General features: G+C 45.5%; 1 protein-coding gene across 1 annotated transcript in view; it reads right to left on the bottom strand.

Annotated features, from left to right (window-relative positions):
• LOC115459407 (obscurin-like protein 1) overlaps positions 1-16,418 on the bottom strand; it is a gene marked incomplete at both ends in the record, with an annotated part of 73,722 nt that overhangs the window by 20,409 nt on the left and 36,895 nt on the right. Inside the window, 8 exons of the mRNA XM_030189237.1 lie at positions 1,946-2,212; positions 2,381-2,647; positions 3,657-3,926; positions 7,246-7,512; positions 7,600-7,873; positions 9,204-9,413; positions 11,126-11,201; positions 12,968-13,754. Of these exons, the coding sequence (XP_030045097.1) occupies positions 1,946-2,212; positions 2,381-2,647; positions 3,657-3,926; positions 7,246-7,512; positions 7,600-7,873; positions 9,204-9,413; positions 11,126-11,201; positions 12,968-13,754 (2,418 nt within the window). The remainder of the gene's footprint in view (positions 1-1,945; positions 2,213-2,380; positions 2,648-3,656; positions 3,927-7,245; positions 7,513-7,599; positions 7,874-9,203; positions 9,414-11,125; positions 11,202-12,967; positions 13,755-16,418) is intronic.

Raw genomic sequence — 16,418 nt, forward strand, 5'->3', positions numbered from 1 at the left:
CTACCCGTTCCACTCCACTCATTATTTTATAGACATCTATCATATCTCCCTTCAGCCATCTTTTCTCCAAGCAGAAGAGCCCTGGATGCTTCAGCCTTTCCTCATAGGGAGGTTGTCCCATCTCCTTTATCATTTTCTTCACCCTTCTCTGTACCTTTTCTAATTTCACTTTATCTTTTTTGAGATGTAGTGACCAGAACTGAACACAGTATTCGAGGTGCGGTCGTACCATGGAGCGATACAAAGGCATTATAACATCCTCATTTTTGTTTTCCATTCCTTTCCTAATAATACCTAACATTCTAGTTGCTTTCTTAGCCGCCACTGCACACTGAGCAGAGGGTTTTAACATATCATCAACAATCATGCCTAGATCCCTTTCTTGGTCGGTGACTCCTAACGTGGAACCTTGCTATAATTGGGGTTCCTCTTTCCCACATGAACCACTTTTACACTTGATCACATTAAACGTCATCTGCCATTTGGATGCCCAGTCTCCCAATCTCATAAGGTCCTCTTGTAATTTTTCACAATCCTCTTAGTAACTTTGTGTGATCAGCAAATTTAATTACCTCACTAGTTACTCCCATCTCTAGATCATTTATAAATATGTTAAAAAGCAAATGATGTGTCTTTGCATTACAAATTATCTATGGTATGGCCCCTGACTGTATGCTCCTTTTGATTGACCTCCCTACACATAATTCCATCGCTGGGTCCAGAGAATTCCTAATTCTCCATCATCCTAATTGTAAAAAGATTGTTTACAAAACAGTCCTCTCTGTTGACTTCACCTATCAATGTACTAATTGGTGGAATCTTCTTCCAAGGGTTGTTAGATCGGTACCTGATTACAGTTGCTTTTGGAAATTATTAAAAACTTTTCTTTTCAAAAAGTTCCTGCAACAAGATAATGGATGACATGAATAGTGGATCCAAAAAGAAGTCCTCTCACAAATGGTGTTTCCTAAACAAGGTCTTTGTTGAAATCAATAAAAACGACCCGACACGAATCGGAAGTCGGAAGACAGGAATAACCACTTTTATGCAAAATGCTGTTTCAAACTTTGTCCTGTATAACTGCTAAGAATTTGATCTTTGTTATACAATGCAACCTTGTAAAATAATTCATAAACTAATTTTTGTAAAGTTTTAAATGGCCATATGATTTACGGAACATTTTTCTTTTATCAAAAGATTTATATTTCAACAATTTTATTGATGGAACATTTCACAGTACATAGTCAGTATCCATAATATACAGGACAATAAATGCGATATCTTACATACATTTATACAGTTACTACGTGCCATCAAGCGTTTTTATAATTCCCCCCCCCCCCCCAAGGACCCTTTCCCCAAACCCTTTCCAACCTAACTCACCCCCTAACCCCCCCGAATCCTAACCCCCCCCCCTTCCCCACCATAAGAATCCCATCTCCTCAACAAAGGGAGTCAACCATCACTATCAAAAGATTTATAAGCCAAATTGAACCTGAACTCTGTTTGGGATAATGCGGGATACAAATGTCATTATAAATAAATAAATTTTATAGATACAAGGTGAAAGGCGAAATAATACACAGAACCTTCAACATTGCAGAAATACAGAGAATAATTCCAGTGTACACAGAGCCCATGACACCATAGAGACAGTGAGAAATAAAGAGGATGCAGTGCAAAGCAATGCTGAAGAGAGACATAGGGAAAAATAATTCCAATAGCCTGCCACATATACTCTACATACCCTGGCTTAGGAGTGAGGTTCATTACTGCTTAAACCTAACCCATTTGGAGACATTGCCCCCCAGAGACATGAGAAATGAAGGAAGGATAATGTCAGTAAAAGCGTAACAGTCAGGGATAATAAGTGATGGGGCGGTAAGGGAATAGGAATAAAGTGAACAGACACCGAATACCACATAATATGCTGCTAAGGACGTACCTCGCACTCTGAGCCTTGCACAGGACCGAATGTTGTCAGCACTGAATATAATATCTCCAGAGTCTTCTAGTCTGAGTGCTGAGAGCGTCAAACTGTGTAGACAGCCACTGGCGCTGACTTTGACCCTGCTGTTTGGTTTGACACGGATACCATCCTTAGTCCACACACCCTCCACACCTGGATGTGATAACTCCAGCTGGAAGGTGACTGTCTCTTTTTCGCACACCTCCATGTCTACCAGTGGTGTTCGCAGCATGACCTTGCGAGCTGGTGCATTATAGATAGAAGAAAAGCAGAAGGAGTATGGAAACACTGGAATCAGATTATCCTTGACATGTACCATACATATACAGTCCCTCCCCCCCTCCAAGAGTGACATTCACAGGTTGGCCTGGCTTGTGCTTTGTAGCCCCTCTCCCTGCAGGAGATACGCACCATCTACACACAGCCTGGCCTGTGTCTTGTCATGCAGACTCTCACAGCGGTAATTCCCCCGGTCAGAGAATGTAACATTGTGAATCGTCAGCATATGTCTTTGGCCGAATGTCTCCAGGGTGTACTTTCCACTTGGTTGGATAACTACTCCCTGTTTCAACCACTGCACCTCGGCTCCCTCCACGCTTACTTCTACCTCCAGAGTCACATCTTGCATTTCTTCTGCTATCACATTCTGTAGTTTCTTCAGAAACATGGCCTGAGCTTCTGCAAAACAGAAAGAGAGAGTGGATAGATATTACCTAATTTATGATACTAGTCTCTATACTAACCACAAACGTTATCCCTATTCTGAACACTAAATCCAATCTCTACTCCTAACCCTGAATTTAACCATAAACTCAAACTTTTTCCTAATTCCATCCCGAACCCAAACCCTACTGCTCATCCCAACACTAAACCCAAACTCTACCCCTAACCTTGACTTCAGCTATGAACTTGAATCTTTTCCTAGTTCCATCCCCAACCCTGCTGCTAATTCCAACACTAAACCCAAACTCTACCCCTATACCCAACTCTGAACTGTCTTCTTAAACTTAACCCCCAAACCCAATCCCAGCACTATACCCAATTCCCACCACTAAAACGCAACCTGAGCTATATCCCTAATCCCAGCTCCAGCCTAAACCCTTCCCCTAATCCCAATACTAAACCCACTCTACCCCTAAACCAATCCCAACTCCATCCATTAATCTGAACCATATCCTTAAATTCAAACCCTTACTCCAACCACTACCTCTAAGCCATTTATTTATAAGGTAGCCAACATAAGACTTGAGTTGTCTAGAAGTTATCCCTAATATTATTTCCAGTTTCCATCATAATCGTAAACAGAAAATCCAACTTCTAAACCTAACTGTAAACCTAAAACAAATCCAAAACCCTACAATTAGAAGCAACACTAACATGAAACTCTAAATCTTAAGCCCTATCCCTTATCCCAAATATAGATGGGATAAGTGAGAGTGTGTATGGGGGGGGGGGGGGGGGGGGTTATGAACACAGTATTTCAATCCCTAAAGTCAGTTTTTGAATCCCACCTGTTCTGAACAAGGAGTAGCTAACTTCACTTCATCTCATGAGCCTGAGCTTGGTAGTTTGAATGAGTCCTGGTTTGAGTGAGCCTCCCCACCAAATGTAGGGTTATAAGTTCTATTGATCTTCATCTGAAGATGGGGTCACCAACCTTTCTCGTTTGCGTGTTATTCCCACTGACCTTGCACATTCAGTCTGGCTTTGGTGACAACCCCATCAACTACTGCAGTCACAGTGGCCCCATCACTGATCTGGCACTGCCGAATGGTGAGAGAATGACACATGCCATTTCTGTTCACGATGTACTTGGGGTCAGGACTGAATGGAGAGCCATTCAGCAGCCAGCAGACATCAACATCCTCCGGAGATACCACACACTTAAAAGTGGCAGTGTCCCCTTCCAGCACGGTGACATTATGAAGCTCAGAGATAAATTCCACGGCCCTTGCAGCTGAAACAAAAGACTGAGAGTGAGAGAAAAGAAAGGAAGGGAAGGAAAGAAAGAGACAAACATACATGGAGGGAAGAAAACAGAGAAAGAGACAAACACATGAAGGGAGGGAAAGACAGAAACATTGCACATGGATGGAGGCGAAAGAGCAAGAAACAGAAACATGCACAAGGAAGGGAGGGAAAAAGAGAAAGAGACAAACACTTACATGGAGGGAGGAAGAAATCCTATGAGAAAACAATTCAGGAAGAAGTGAATGGCCTGAAAAGGAGGTGAGATAATAGAAAGGTGAGGTGGAGGGGGGGGGGGGCTTTTCTGCGTGTGGGATCCTGAAATGAGAGAGAATGCTCTATGTGGTGTCTTTCATTGAGAGACAGTTGATGGGAGCAGTTCTTTCTATGTGCAGGTCCTGGGCAGATGTAGAGCTGATGGGGCAGTGCTGTCATTGTCTGGGGTTCTTGGAGAGAGGAGATGGGAGAAGTGCTCTGTATGTGGGAATGTCATATGATGATAGAGCTGTGCTCTCTGGGGTCCTGAGATGGGAGAAGAGTTATGGGAAGAAGAGAAGGTAGTGATCCCAGGACTGGCTTAACAATTGTGTAAACTAGTGGTCACTTTTTGGGGCGACAGCTTCTAGGGAGCAGCAAACAGAAACTGCAGTCAAGCAAAAAAGAAGGTCCAGACAGGTACAGAAATTCAAAAAACCATCAGCATGTACTTTATCCACATGGAAGGTGGGCAATTATCAAGTATCTTCTGTTCCCAAGTACATTTATTTATTCATTCTCATTTATACACCACAGTTCTAGAAGGTATTGCACAAAAAGTGTTCAACAACAATAAAAACAAACAGTCTTCCTTCCTCATCACCACTAACTAAAAGCACACTGAAACAGATTTAAGGCTTTCCTAAACCTAACCAAATCTGTTTTCCTACAAAGCTCAATTAGGAGCGTCTTCCAGAGCTCTAGTCGCCTCACTGACAATCCCAATCACGATACCTTGATGGGTTCATCTCCCTGGTCCCCACAATGGAAAACAAATGTTTCCCTTTAACTGCAGACTTTGAGACAGAACATAAGCCTGGACCTTTGCCTGAAGGTTCTCTGGAGCACTATCAGGCTTATTTTCGAAAGAGAAGGGCGCCCATCTTTCGACACAAATCGCAAGATGGGCGCCCTTCTCACAGGGTCACCCAAATCAGCATAATCGAAAGCCGATTTTGGGCGTCCTCAACTGCTTTCCATCGCAGGGGCGTGTCGGAGGCATAGCGAAGGCGGGACTGGGGCGTGCTTAACACATAGGCGTCCTCGACTGATAATGGAAAAAAGATGGGCATCCATGACGAACACTTGGACGACTTTACCTGCTCCTTTTTTCTTACGACCAAGCCACAAAAATGTGCCCCAAATGACCAGATGACCACCGGAGGGAATCGGGGATGACCTCCTCTTACTCCCCCAGAGGTCACTAACCCCCTCCCACCCTAAAAAAAATTTTTTTAAATATTTTTCCAGCCTCGATGCCAGCCTCAAATATCATACTCAGCTCCATGACAGCAGTATGCAGGTCCCTGGAGCAGTTTTAGTGGGTACTGCAGCGCACTTCAGGCAGGCGGACCCAGGCCCACCCCCCCTACCTGTTACACTTGTGGTGGTAAATGTGAGCCCTTCAAAACCCACCACAAACCCACTGTACCCACATGTAGGTGCCCCCCATCACCCATAAGGGCTATGGTAGTGGTGTACAGTTGTGGGGAGTGGGTTTTGGGGAGCTCAGTACACAAGGTAAGGGAGCTATGCACCTGGGAGCTTTTTCTGAAGTCCAGTGCAGTGCCCCCTAGGGTGCCCAGTTGATGTCCTAGCATGTGAGGGGGACTAGTGCACTAGGAATGCTGGCTCCTCCCATGACCAAAGGGCTTGGATTTGGTCGTTTCTGAGATGGGCATCCTCGGTTTCCATTATCGCCGAAAATCGGGGACGACCATCTCTAAGGTCGACCTAAATTTCACAATTTGGGAGTCCCCAACCATATTATCGAAACAAAAGATGGATGCCCATCTTGTTTCGATAATACGGGTTTCCCCGCCCCTTCGCTGGGATGTTCTGTGAGGATGTCCTCAGGAAAACATGGGCGCCCCTTTTGATTATGCCCCATCCACGCATCCATACCTTAAAAAGCAACATCAAGATCTTATAAAGCTTCAAAACTGAACAACCAGCCAGTGAAGGTGAAACGATCAAACTTGCCAAGCCTTCAAATAACCCTGCCGTGGTGTAGACACTGAATATCTTTTTTTTAGAAAGACTTAAAATAATCTATACATGATAAAGCTAAACTGCACATCACTGATACCAAATTATCTTGGCTAAAAACAGCTGCAGCTGGCGAATCATTCACACAAGGTGGCTCTTCCCTCAGGACCGTGTTGAAATAATCTCATGCTCACATCTACCTCTAGTTGTTTTCTCCATTTTGCAAGCGCCTGGTCCTCCATCAGCCAGCCCAGCTTTTAGACGGAGACCCAGTAATTGTGCACCTTGGGCCCGATATTCAGACCGCGGGAGGTAGCCGGGCTGCCTCCCATGATCAGCACTGAGATCGGATATTCAATGCAGGGCCATTTCCGGAGACCGGCACTGAATATCCGGGTGTATTTTGGCTGCTTTAAATTTAACCGGCAAAGCCAATATTCAGAACTGGCTGGTTAACTTTAAACTGGCCAAAGATATACCCTGCTATCTTGGTGGCCATATTTGGCTGCCCAACTTAGCGCGTTGAATGTCGGTGGGTAGCTAATAATATCTCGTGATATAACCAGCGATATTCAGAGAGAGATAGCCGGCTATCTCCCACTGAATATCGCCGGTTAGCTGGTTAACTACCATTTAACCGGCCAGGAGCCGGTTAAATGGTTTTAAACATCAGCCGGCCTGTGTCTGGATTGAAACTTCTGCAGTATCTCCAGCCTTAGACAACCAATGAAGTAGAAGTTCGCCTGGGAATCATGCCCAGATCTTGCAAATGACAGCACACTGCACGGCAACTGAGCTGGCCCATGAGTTGCCTTAATTAAAATCATGTTCATCTAGATCCCAGGCCGGCTCATGCTACTTATTTTTTTGTCTGAAACATTGTTTCCTCCCTCTTCTGTGTTCAGGACTTTGTCTACCTTGAAAATGGTTCTCCTTAAGTTTCTGAAATCTGTATTAGAGGAGAATGGACCACAGCAGGGTTCACAATCCGAGTCTAACAGATCCAGAGAAGGAGATGGTTAGACTGGTCACTAATGCCACTGAGGACTGTTCCCCATACTCACTCTCCACAGTCAGTGTAGCCAATGTCTTATCATCCTTAGATTCACAGGAGTACTCGCCCGCATCTGCCATATCCACATGGAGAATGGTGAGGGAACGCTCCCGGCCCTCAGCTTTAATAACATGTCTTCTGCTAGGCTGGATGAGACGCCCGTCCTTCATCCACATTACATCACCCCGCATCTTACACAGCTCACACTGGAAAACAACGCTTTTGTCCCTTTGTGCAGTCAGGTCATACAGACCTCGTGTGAATACCACCGGCAGTTCTGGGTGAAGAGAGAAACACCAAAAGAGGGTTACTCAGGCGCTAGACACAGAGAGGCAAAGAGGATTACTGGAAATGCTCTTCTCACCTTTCACTCGTACATCAAACTGCATCTGATCACCCTTGCAGAGGCAGGTGTAGAGGCCAGAGTCTTCTCTCTCAATGCTGCTCACCACCAGGCTGTTCGTGCAGCCCTCCTGCCTCATTTCATACTTCTGTCCAGCGGCCAAAGCCTGCTGATGTCGATACCAGGTAACCGCAGCAAACTGCTTTGACACCACAGACACCAGCACAGCACTACTGCCTTCCAGCGCCAAAATGTCCTCCACTGTGTCCTGCTTATTTACAAATTTCACTGGACCCTCTGGAGAGAAAGGACAAGATTTTAAGTGAGGGGGAGGAAAAGAGGCTACAGTACTTTTTGAAGAAGGTTTTATGTGTTTTTATTGTTATTCTGGAAGATGCAGAAAATAATAAGCAGGAGAAATGATGATGGGAAGATTTCAACTTGCAGGCAGGCCTGGATTTAGGCCATTTTCAAAGGGAAAGCCTGCACAGGGTCAAAGCAGGCTCCTCTTTTGTGGGTAGTTTAGAAAGACACATTGTGGAGCACTTCTACATCATGTGGTTCGTGCCAAAGTGAACACCTGTGTTTTACACACATAACCCATGAGGTAGTTCTAAACGTGATGGACGTAACTAGATATTCAATGCCAGGAGCCACGCATGTCCCAGCAGTTAATATCCGGAATTAGTTCAGCCCGTGGCTGGAAGTGGTTTACCAGCTGCTTTCTGCCACGGGCTAAATATTAACCCCAATATTGCAAATCAGTTTTTGACATTTTTCTTGAAGGAGGTTAGTTTGCTTTTCAGGTTGTGTTTTGGTAGTAGAGTTGGTTTATTGTTCTTCAATTTATGTTTAAATATGTTTATTAGTGCAATGAGAAACAAACACAATACTGCCCTTGGAGAAATACTCCATACATCACTTAAATCTTCTCATTCATATCAAATACAAAACAGTGCAAATACATTTTCCTTTTTCCCCCTTTTTCCCCCCCCCCCATCTACCCCCCCCTTCCTCTTGAACAGCTCAACTCCCCCCACCCCCCCAAACTCCTCCACCTTGTGTCGCACTCAAGAATTCAAAATCCTACTACGCGCCACAGCGGTCAGCGAGTCCCAGAATGGAGACCAGACTTGGCAAAGTCTATCTCCTGATGGTGAGTCCAGGTCTTCTACACCCCTACGCTCTAATGCGCAGAGGTGTATCATGTTAGATCTCCACTGTTGCAGTGTAGGCGGATCCCCAGTTATCCACTGTTGAAGGATCGATTTCTTGCCGACCAAGACTGATTTTTTCATGAAACATTTAAGGCCCCGAGGAGCCATTGGTGACACTCTGAACACCTCAAACAATTGCGCTGGCGTTGGTCTCCAAACTACCCCCCACATCACAGACACATGCTGAGTAACCTGACGCCAAAACCCCAGGATCCTCGGACATTTCCAGAACATATGTCCTAGATCTGCTGGGGACTGTGCGCACTTCTTACATCTGTCCTCTATCCCCATCGCCGCCCTATGTGCTCTATGGGGTGAAATATACATCCTTAATACAAATTTATAATGTGTTTCTTGCAACGTCACATTCTTTGTCAGTCGTTTGGAGTCCAAAAGACAGACTTTTACCTTTTCCATCTGGAGGTTCATCGCTAGCTCCGTATTCCAGCAAGCGGTCAGTTTACCATATTCCACTTCTCCCAAGTGCTCCCGTAGTGAGGCATGATAGTACTTGAGTGGAACCCTTAATTGTGCATCTAATCCCCATATGGTAACCAATTGCTCCCACGCCTGCGGTGTCAAAGAGGAAGCCGGTAGGGACCTCAGATAGTGACGCAACTGGAACATAGAAAAGAAATTTAGTCCCCTAACCCCGTACTCCAACTGCAGTTCTTCAGAAGGCCTCAGGGTGCCCTCCGGATCATATAACTGATATAAATATTGTAAGTTTTTCTTCCCCCACCTAATAAATTCCTCTGAGCTGATGCCCGGCATGAAGTCTCTATTACCCTGGATTGGCAGTAACAGAGAGGACTCTGCAGACATACCGTAAAACCTACAGACCCACCTCCAAGTTTTTCTCAGTGGCATCACTATTGGTGCAAAGGCCGGCGGGGTCCGAAGATTCCCCGGCTTCGCATGTAACCAGGCACTAAAGTGGTCTGGGGCAAACAACTTCGTCTCGGCTCCCGTACATGAAAAGTAAGATGATCCCCGGAACCAGTCCGTGAGATGACGCATGTTACTAGAAATCGAGAAAAGTCTGATACTCAGCAGACCCAGCCCCCCCCCCCTGTTTTTGGCAAGAAGAGCTGGGTGGCTCGCAGACGTGATTTCTTACCCTGCCATATAAATTTTGCTACCAGTCGTGTTACCCACCGGTCATCCCTCTGTGACAGACACAGCGGCACCATTTGGAGCATATAGGTCCACTTTGGCACCAAAATCATATTATATAATGCAATTCTCCCCATGAGGGATAACGGGAGCGCGTGCCAGCCCTGAAGTGTGTGTTGTGTACTGCGTCGAAGCGGCTCCACATTCACTTTATACAATTCCGATAGATCCGCTGGGATTAGTACTCCCAGATACTTTAAGGGCCCCTTGGACCAGGTAAGGGGGAATTCTCCTACCCACCTTTCTCTAATCGAACTCTGCACTGGGAATGCCACTGATTTCTGTAAGTTAAGGGTAAATCCCGAGAAGAAACTAAATTCTTCAATAATATCCAGGAGGCCCGGAACCGACCCAGAAGGGTTTGTCAAAGTCAGCAATATATCGTCTGCGAATGCCAAGGTTTTTACTGAGAGGGAGGGCATCTCAACTCCCGCTACCCCTGGGTCTCTTTGAATCGTACGCAGCAACGGTTCCAGGTAGAGCAGGAACAACAACGGAGAGAGAGGACACCCCTGCCTCGTTCCCCTCAATATCTGAAACTTAGGCGAACGGGTCCCATTTACCAGTATAGCGGCCTGGGGGTAAAAATACAAAGCAGCAATCGCACGTGCAAACCAGCCCCTCAAGCCCACATATTCTAAAACTCCAAACAGATAATCCCAGCGAACTTTATCGAACGCCTTCTCGGCGTCAAGACTCACCAAGAGCAATGGTTCTTGAGACATATGACTATAAGCAACAGCCATGCACACTTTGCGGACATTAATAGAAGAGTGTCTACCCCTCACAAATCCCACCTGTCCCTCTCCCACCAATGTGGCCATGTGTGGACTGAGCCTCTCCGCCAACACCCTCGCTAAAATTTTTAGGTCCACATTAATGAGGGAAATCGGTCTGTACGATTCCGGGCGTTCTGGGTCCTTCCCCGGTTTTGGTATCAAAGTAATCCACGCCTCGTTGGAGTTCCGAGGAACTCCTCCTCCCTCCACTGAGGCTTCAAAAAAGGAGACCAGGGCCCCACATAACTGTGGCAACATACACTGGTAATATTCTGTCGTGTACCCATCCGGACCCGGAGCCGTACCCCTTTTTAACGCTTTAACCACTTTCTGGATTTCCCTAGCACACAAAGGAGAGTTCAACCGCTCCCTCACCTCCGCCGTTAAACGGGGAATACCTGAATCTTCTAAATAGTCTACCAAGTCAGGTCCACTCCGCTCGCCTGGATCGCTATAAAGGGATGCATAAAAATCATGTAAAATCTGTACTATCCCTCCAGGTCGGGTCTCACGTGTGCCATCTGGCTTTATCAAAGATGGGATGAACCTATTACCCCCCCACCTCTTTACTACTCTTGCCAGTAGTTTCCCTGATTTGTTACCAAATCTATGAAAAGTAAATGATCTGTGGAACATTTGTTTTTTAGTGCGTTCGTGTATGAGAGAATTTAATGCCGCAAGAGCCGACACCATCTCTTCCTTACTTCTTGATGAGGGGGCCGTTAAGTGTCTCCGTTTTGCTACCTGAAATTTATGTTCCAGTTGGACAATACCCCGGGCTAACCTCCTTGCCCTGGCACACATATATGAAATGACCTCCCCCCTCATAACTGCTTTTGAGGTTTCCCAATAGAGCAGGCCATCATCCTCGTGTTGTGAATTGGTGTCTGCAAACAACTGCCATTTTTGCCTAAGATGGTCTTGAAAATGTGCATCCCCCACTATATGTGATGGAAATTTCCACTGTTGACCTCTAAGTCTGCCCGCTCCCAACTCCATCTCCACCCAGATCATGGCATGGTCCGAAACCTCCATAGGTCCTATCTCTGCTTTCACAATCTGTGGAAACAAAGCACCCTCCGCTAAAATGTAGTCTAATCTCGACCACGTGCCATGTGCCCGGGACATGTGGGTGTAATCACATGCCGTGGGGTTAAGCAGGCGCCAGGGATCAATTAGGTTCAACGCCCTACACAGATGTTGTATGCCCTTGCCTCTGCTCAATGCTAGCCCCGCTGACGGCGCTGATCTGTCTAAGTTCCCATCCATCACCTGGTTGAAATCACCCACTAATAGCCAGGGGGCAGTTGTGTGTTGAAGCCCCAGGTGAATGATGTGCTGAAAAAATGTTGGGTCATATACATTTGGGCCATAAATATTAAGCAAGAATATTTCTTGTCCCAGTATGTTCAAATGTATAAGGATATACCTCCCCTGTGTATCCCGGGTTACCACTCTGGCCTTACATTGCAGGGACTTATGAATCAGGATTGCCACGCCTCCTCTACGGCCTTTTGCTGGAGCGAAAAAACATTCTCCCACCCACCTTTGCTTGAGCTTTTGACTTTCCTCCTCAGACAGTTTTGTCTCCTGTATACATGCTATGGAAGCTGTGTGACGTTGCAAGGCATTTAAAATTTTTGTTCTTTTTATGGGCGAACCAATCCCAGCCACATTCCATGATATTAATCTAACCGAGTGCATCTAACCTGGATCCCAGAACTCCCTCCCTGCTCTCCTTAAATGCAGTAGTATTTGCAAGGTCCCTGGGTGCCCAGCCCTCACCCCGGAACCTTCCCCTCCTAACCATTCCACATAGCGTGTAGTTGCCCCTTCGCTAAAGTTCAAATTACTGTGCGACATTGCCATTATCCTTATTCCCCTCAAAACCCCCCCCCTTGGTCTACCCACCCTCCTTCCCCCCCTACTTTCTCTTCCCCTTCATCAACCCACAACTGTAAAACTCCCATAACACCTGAGTCACAACATGCTGCGATCCCCACCCCACCCCCACCCTCCAACTGCACATTTTCATCAACAGAAATTTCTTGAACAAAAACTTTCAGAACATTGCATATTTGCCCCTGCATTCTGCAAGTACATGATAGCTTACATGACCGACTGACCCATCAGACCAATGTTCACTGTCAGGTGGATGCCCCAGTTGGGTTTAAGTCTCTGTTAAGAAACTGCATGGCTGCTTGGTCTGATACAAACGGGATCCATTTCCCCTCATGTTGGATCTTTAGAGTAGCTGGGTACATTAACATGAAACGTTGATTTCTTTCAACTAGACGGGTACACACTGGATGAAACTTCCGTCTCCTCTCTTGTAAGCTAGTTGAATAATCCTGAAAGATTCTTATTTGTACTCCAGCATATGTCAAAGATTCCCTTTTCAGACGGTAGCCCCGGAGAATCTCTTCTTTATGGATATAATTCAGTACTTTTATAATGACAACTCTGGGACGCTGATTATTCTGCTGCTGTCTCCCAATTCTGTGTGCTCTCTCCAGACATAGCGGCCCCCGACTGTCTGATAGGGCAAATTCTTTCACGAGCCATTCTTCCAGGACTGTGCTCAAACTTTTCTCCGGAATGGTTTCTGGCAGTCCCACTAGCCGGAGATTACTCCGTCTAGCCCGATTTTCCAGCTCATCCAATTTGTCCACATGCTGTTGTAGTTTAACCTTAAGGCTTTCCACCTCCGGGCCACACTGCTGCCATGCGTCCTCCATCGCAGACACCCTCGTTTCCACCTCCGTTGCGCGACTCACCAGCGTTGCCATCAGCCCATCCACCTTCCCCAGGCGCTCATTTAATGATGTAAACCTGGGTTCCAGCGCCGTTTCCACTGCCGCTACTATCTGTGATAGCTGACGGGCCGAAAACTCCGCTTCGCTCCTCGGCGTTCCGGGCGCCATCTTGGATTCGCCACTCGTGCTTGCCGCCTTCTCTTTCTCCGTTTTTGCACTCTTTCTGGTTGTTCCCGGCGACATGGACACTAAATATTGGTCCATGCACTCCCAGCTAGCCGTAGTCTACCAGGTCAGTCGGTTTTCAGGGCTATTTGCCGGCGATTTCGGGCGGGAATCGGGCAGGGATCGCGGAGCAGTGCAAAAGCGTGGCTACTGCTCCTTCAGCATCACGTGACCTCCTCTTGTTCTTCAATTTAATGTGTACTTTGTACACAGGGAGTATGAAAGGACTGGAGATACCTGAGAGTGGGCTGATAAAACTCCTAAGGGTAAATGGAAGGGAATTGATATACTGCCTTTTGTGGTTTTTGCAACTACATTCAAAATGGTTTACATAAATATACAGGTACTTATTTGTATCCGGGGCAATGGTGGGTTAAGTGACTTCTCCAGGAACTGATGTGGGAATCAAACTCAGTTCCCCAGGATCAAAGTCCACCACACTAACCACTAGGCTACTCCTCCACAGAGGAAAGAACTCACATCCGAGGAGACTAAGGATGACAACGGTAGTGGGTATGTAAATTCAGTGTGAATTCCCCTACTTGGACATTTGAGGTTTTAATGATTTATTTTATTAACATAGTGAATACTAGATCCGTGATTGGGTGGTGTTTTTATCAACAAACTTTATATTTATTTAACATGATGTTAAATGTTTCAGCAAAGAGAAATGTTTATTTAGATCAGGTTGTTCCAGACCTATCAAATCAGAATAATAATTGTGTTGCACTTTTTTTTTCAGTTTTATAGTGAGTAGAAAAGCTTTTCCATTGCTTTCAGACTGATTCATTCCCCGATCTCTGCCAGCAATTCCGTTCCATTGCTTTCACGTTTTTAGAAAACCAAGAATTTCCAACTACTCTAGGTTGACGCTTATCGCAACATGGTGCCAGAGAATCAAGAACTGAGAAAAGACAACTTGACCAGGAGTTTATTAAACTCTCAGGATCCAGATGTCCATGTACTGGGAACATCCAGCACAGACACACAATTACGAACGGGGAAAACAAGGGAAATGGATGGCTGTATAGGAACATTTCTCTTATAGAGTGGTCACACAAATGTCCATGTAGAGTTGAATGGTAGCCTAAGGGTTAGGAGAAGTGGGTTGGGAATTAGGGGACCCAGGTTCAAATCCCACTTCAGAAGTTTGTAATTTATTTTTTTAATTGTAAGCAATCCAGGAACAGCAAAATGCCCACTGTACACCACTTCAATAGCCTTCATGTACAATAGGTATTTTCCTGTCCCTGGAGGGTTCACAATTATTAAGAGCACGAGAAAGCTGGAGTTGAATTTGAACCCAGATCTCTTGGGTCTCAGTCCACTTCACTAACAATTGGGCTACTTCTCAGGCCTGTATGTTAAGAATGTCCATAATACCTGAAGCTGTCATAGAGCCTGGTTTCACGTTCGGGGGAGAGGAAGGGAAACAACCACCACTGGGGGATTAAGGAGGTGTTGTACGTTAATCCCTCCAGTAGATAGCTGCTCTATTAGAGCATCTTTCTGTAACCTGGACTTGACAAGTACCAGGTCTAAAGATGGATGTCCATCTTGTTAGACATGGACGTCTCTTTCCTTCTGTGATCAGGAGTTGGACGTCCATATTTTGAGCCCTCCCTAGCCCCATCCAAAACATACTCAGAGCATGCCCCCTTGCCATATGGATAGACGTCCATATCCTGCCTTTGTCAAACTGAGATTTGGATGTCTAAGTGCCAGTACAAAACAAGAATAGAGCTTCTAAAATAACCATCTAAACCACTCCAGTTGAATCCACAGTTAGGTGGCTAGATCCTTTCTAATATCTACCCCCATTTAAATGCCATTATAAATTAAGAAAATTATGAAAAAGAGAGAAGCACAAGAAATGACACCAACATTGCAGTGATATAGATCCTGCTGTAAATGTCTCAGGCTCACATTGCTGGTAACGCTCTTCAGTCTTCTCTGGTGCCTTGTGCAACAAAGAAATTTAAAAGATGCCAAACCTGTTAGGATATCACAAAACTAGAAAGGTCCGACAGGGAATGAACAATACCACACGGATCCTGTTTCATATGTATGCCCTCCAAGTTGCACTGTTTGCTGTTGTCAGAATGTTGAAAATTTAGAAAGGTAGCCAAAAGAATTGAACAGGTTCAAGGCTATCCAGATTCAGTCAAAAGGCTGTAATAGCTTGGGATCACCCAGAGATCCTGAGGGTTTAGATACAGAGAGACAGCGCACTGGCACAATTCCATGATTCTCAACGCTAATGAGATGTAAATATAGGCGCACTCATAGCATTGAGCTTTAGGGAGTTCAGCGGGAGGGGGAGGAGGAAGAGGTGCCAGTTGCCCAGCTCCGAGCTAGAGGGTAAGGCAAGCCTGCTTTCCTGCCGAGATCCGTAGGTCCTAAGCCTGCAAGTCTTTGTCCCCTTTAGCGGAATCATATTGAACTTGTATAGGGCATATTATTGTGTTAAATCCAGACTAGAAATTTGAGGGGGATGGGGATGTTTTGACTTGTGCTTCTTTTATTCTTCATATGGTTTTCTTATTTTTTGAGTAGGGAGAGGAATATGACTTGATGTATGTTTTCTAGAAGTGACGGGAAAATGAGCTTCTCCTGCCTCAGACACACTAATGCCAACTCTAAGCTGGTGTAGGGTTTGTAGTGGTATGGATGCTCTTCTTCCCTGT

The sequence above is a fragment of the Microcaecilia unicolor genome, unplaced genomic scaffold (assembly GCF_901765095.1).
Source record: "Microcaecilia unicolor unplaced genomic scaffold, aMicUni1.1, whole genome shotgun sequence".
Classification (NCBI taxonomy): Eukaryota; Metazoa; Chordata; class Amphibia; order Gymnophiona; family Siphonopidae; genus Microcaecilia; species Microcaecilia unicolor.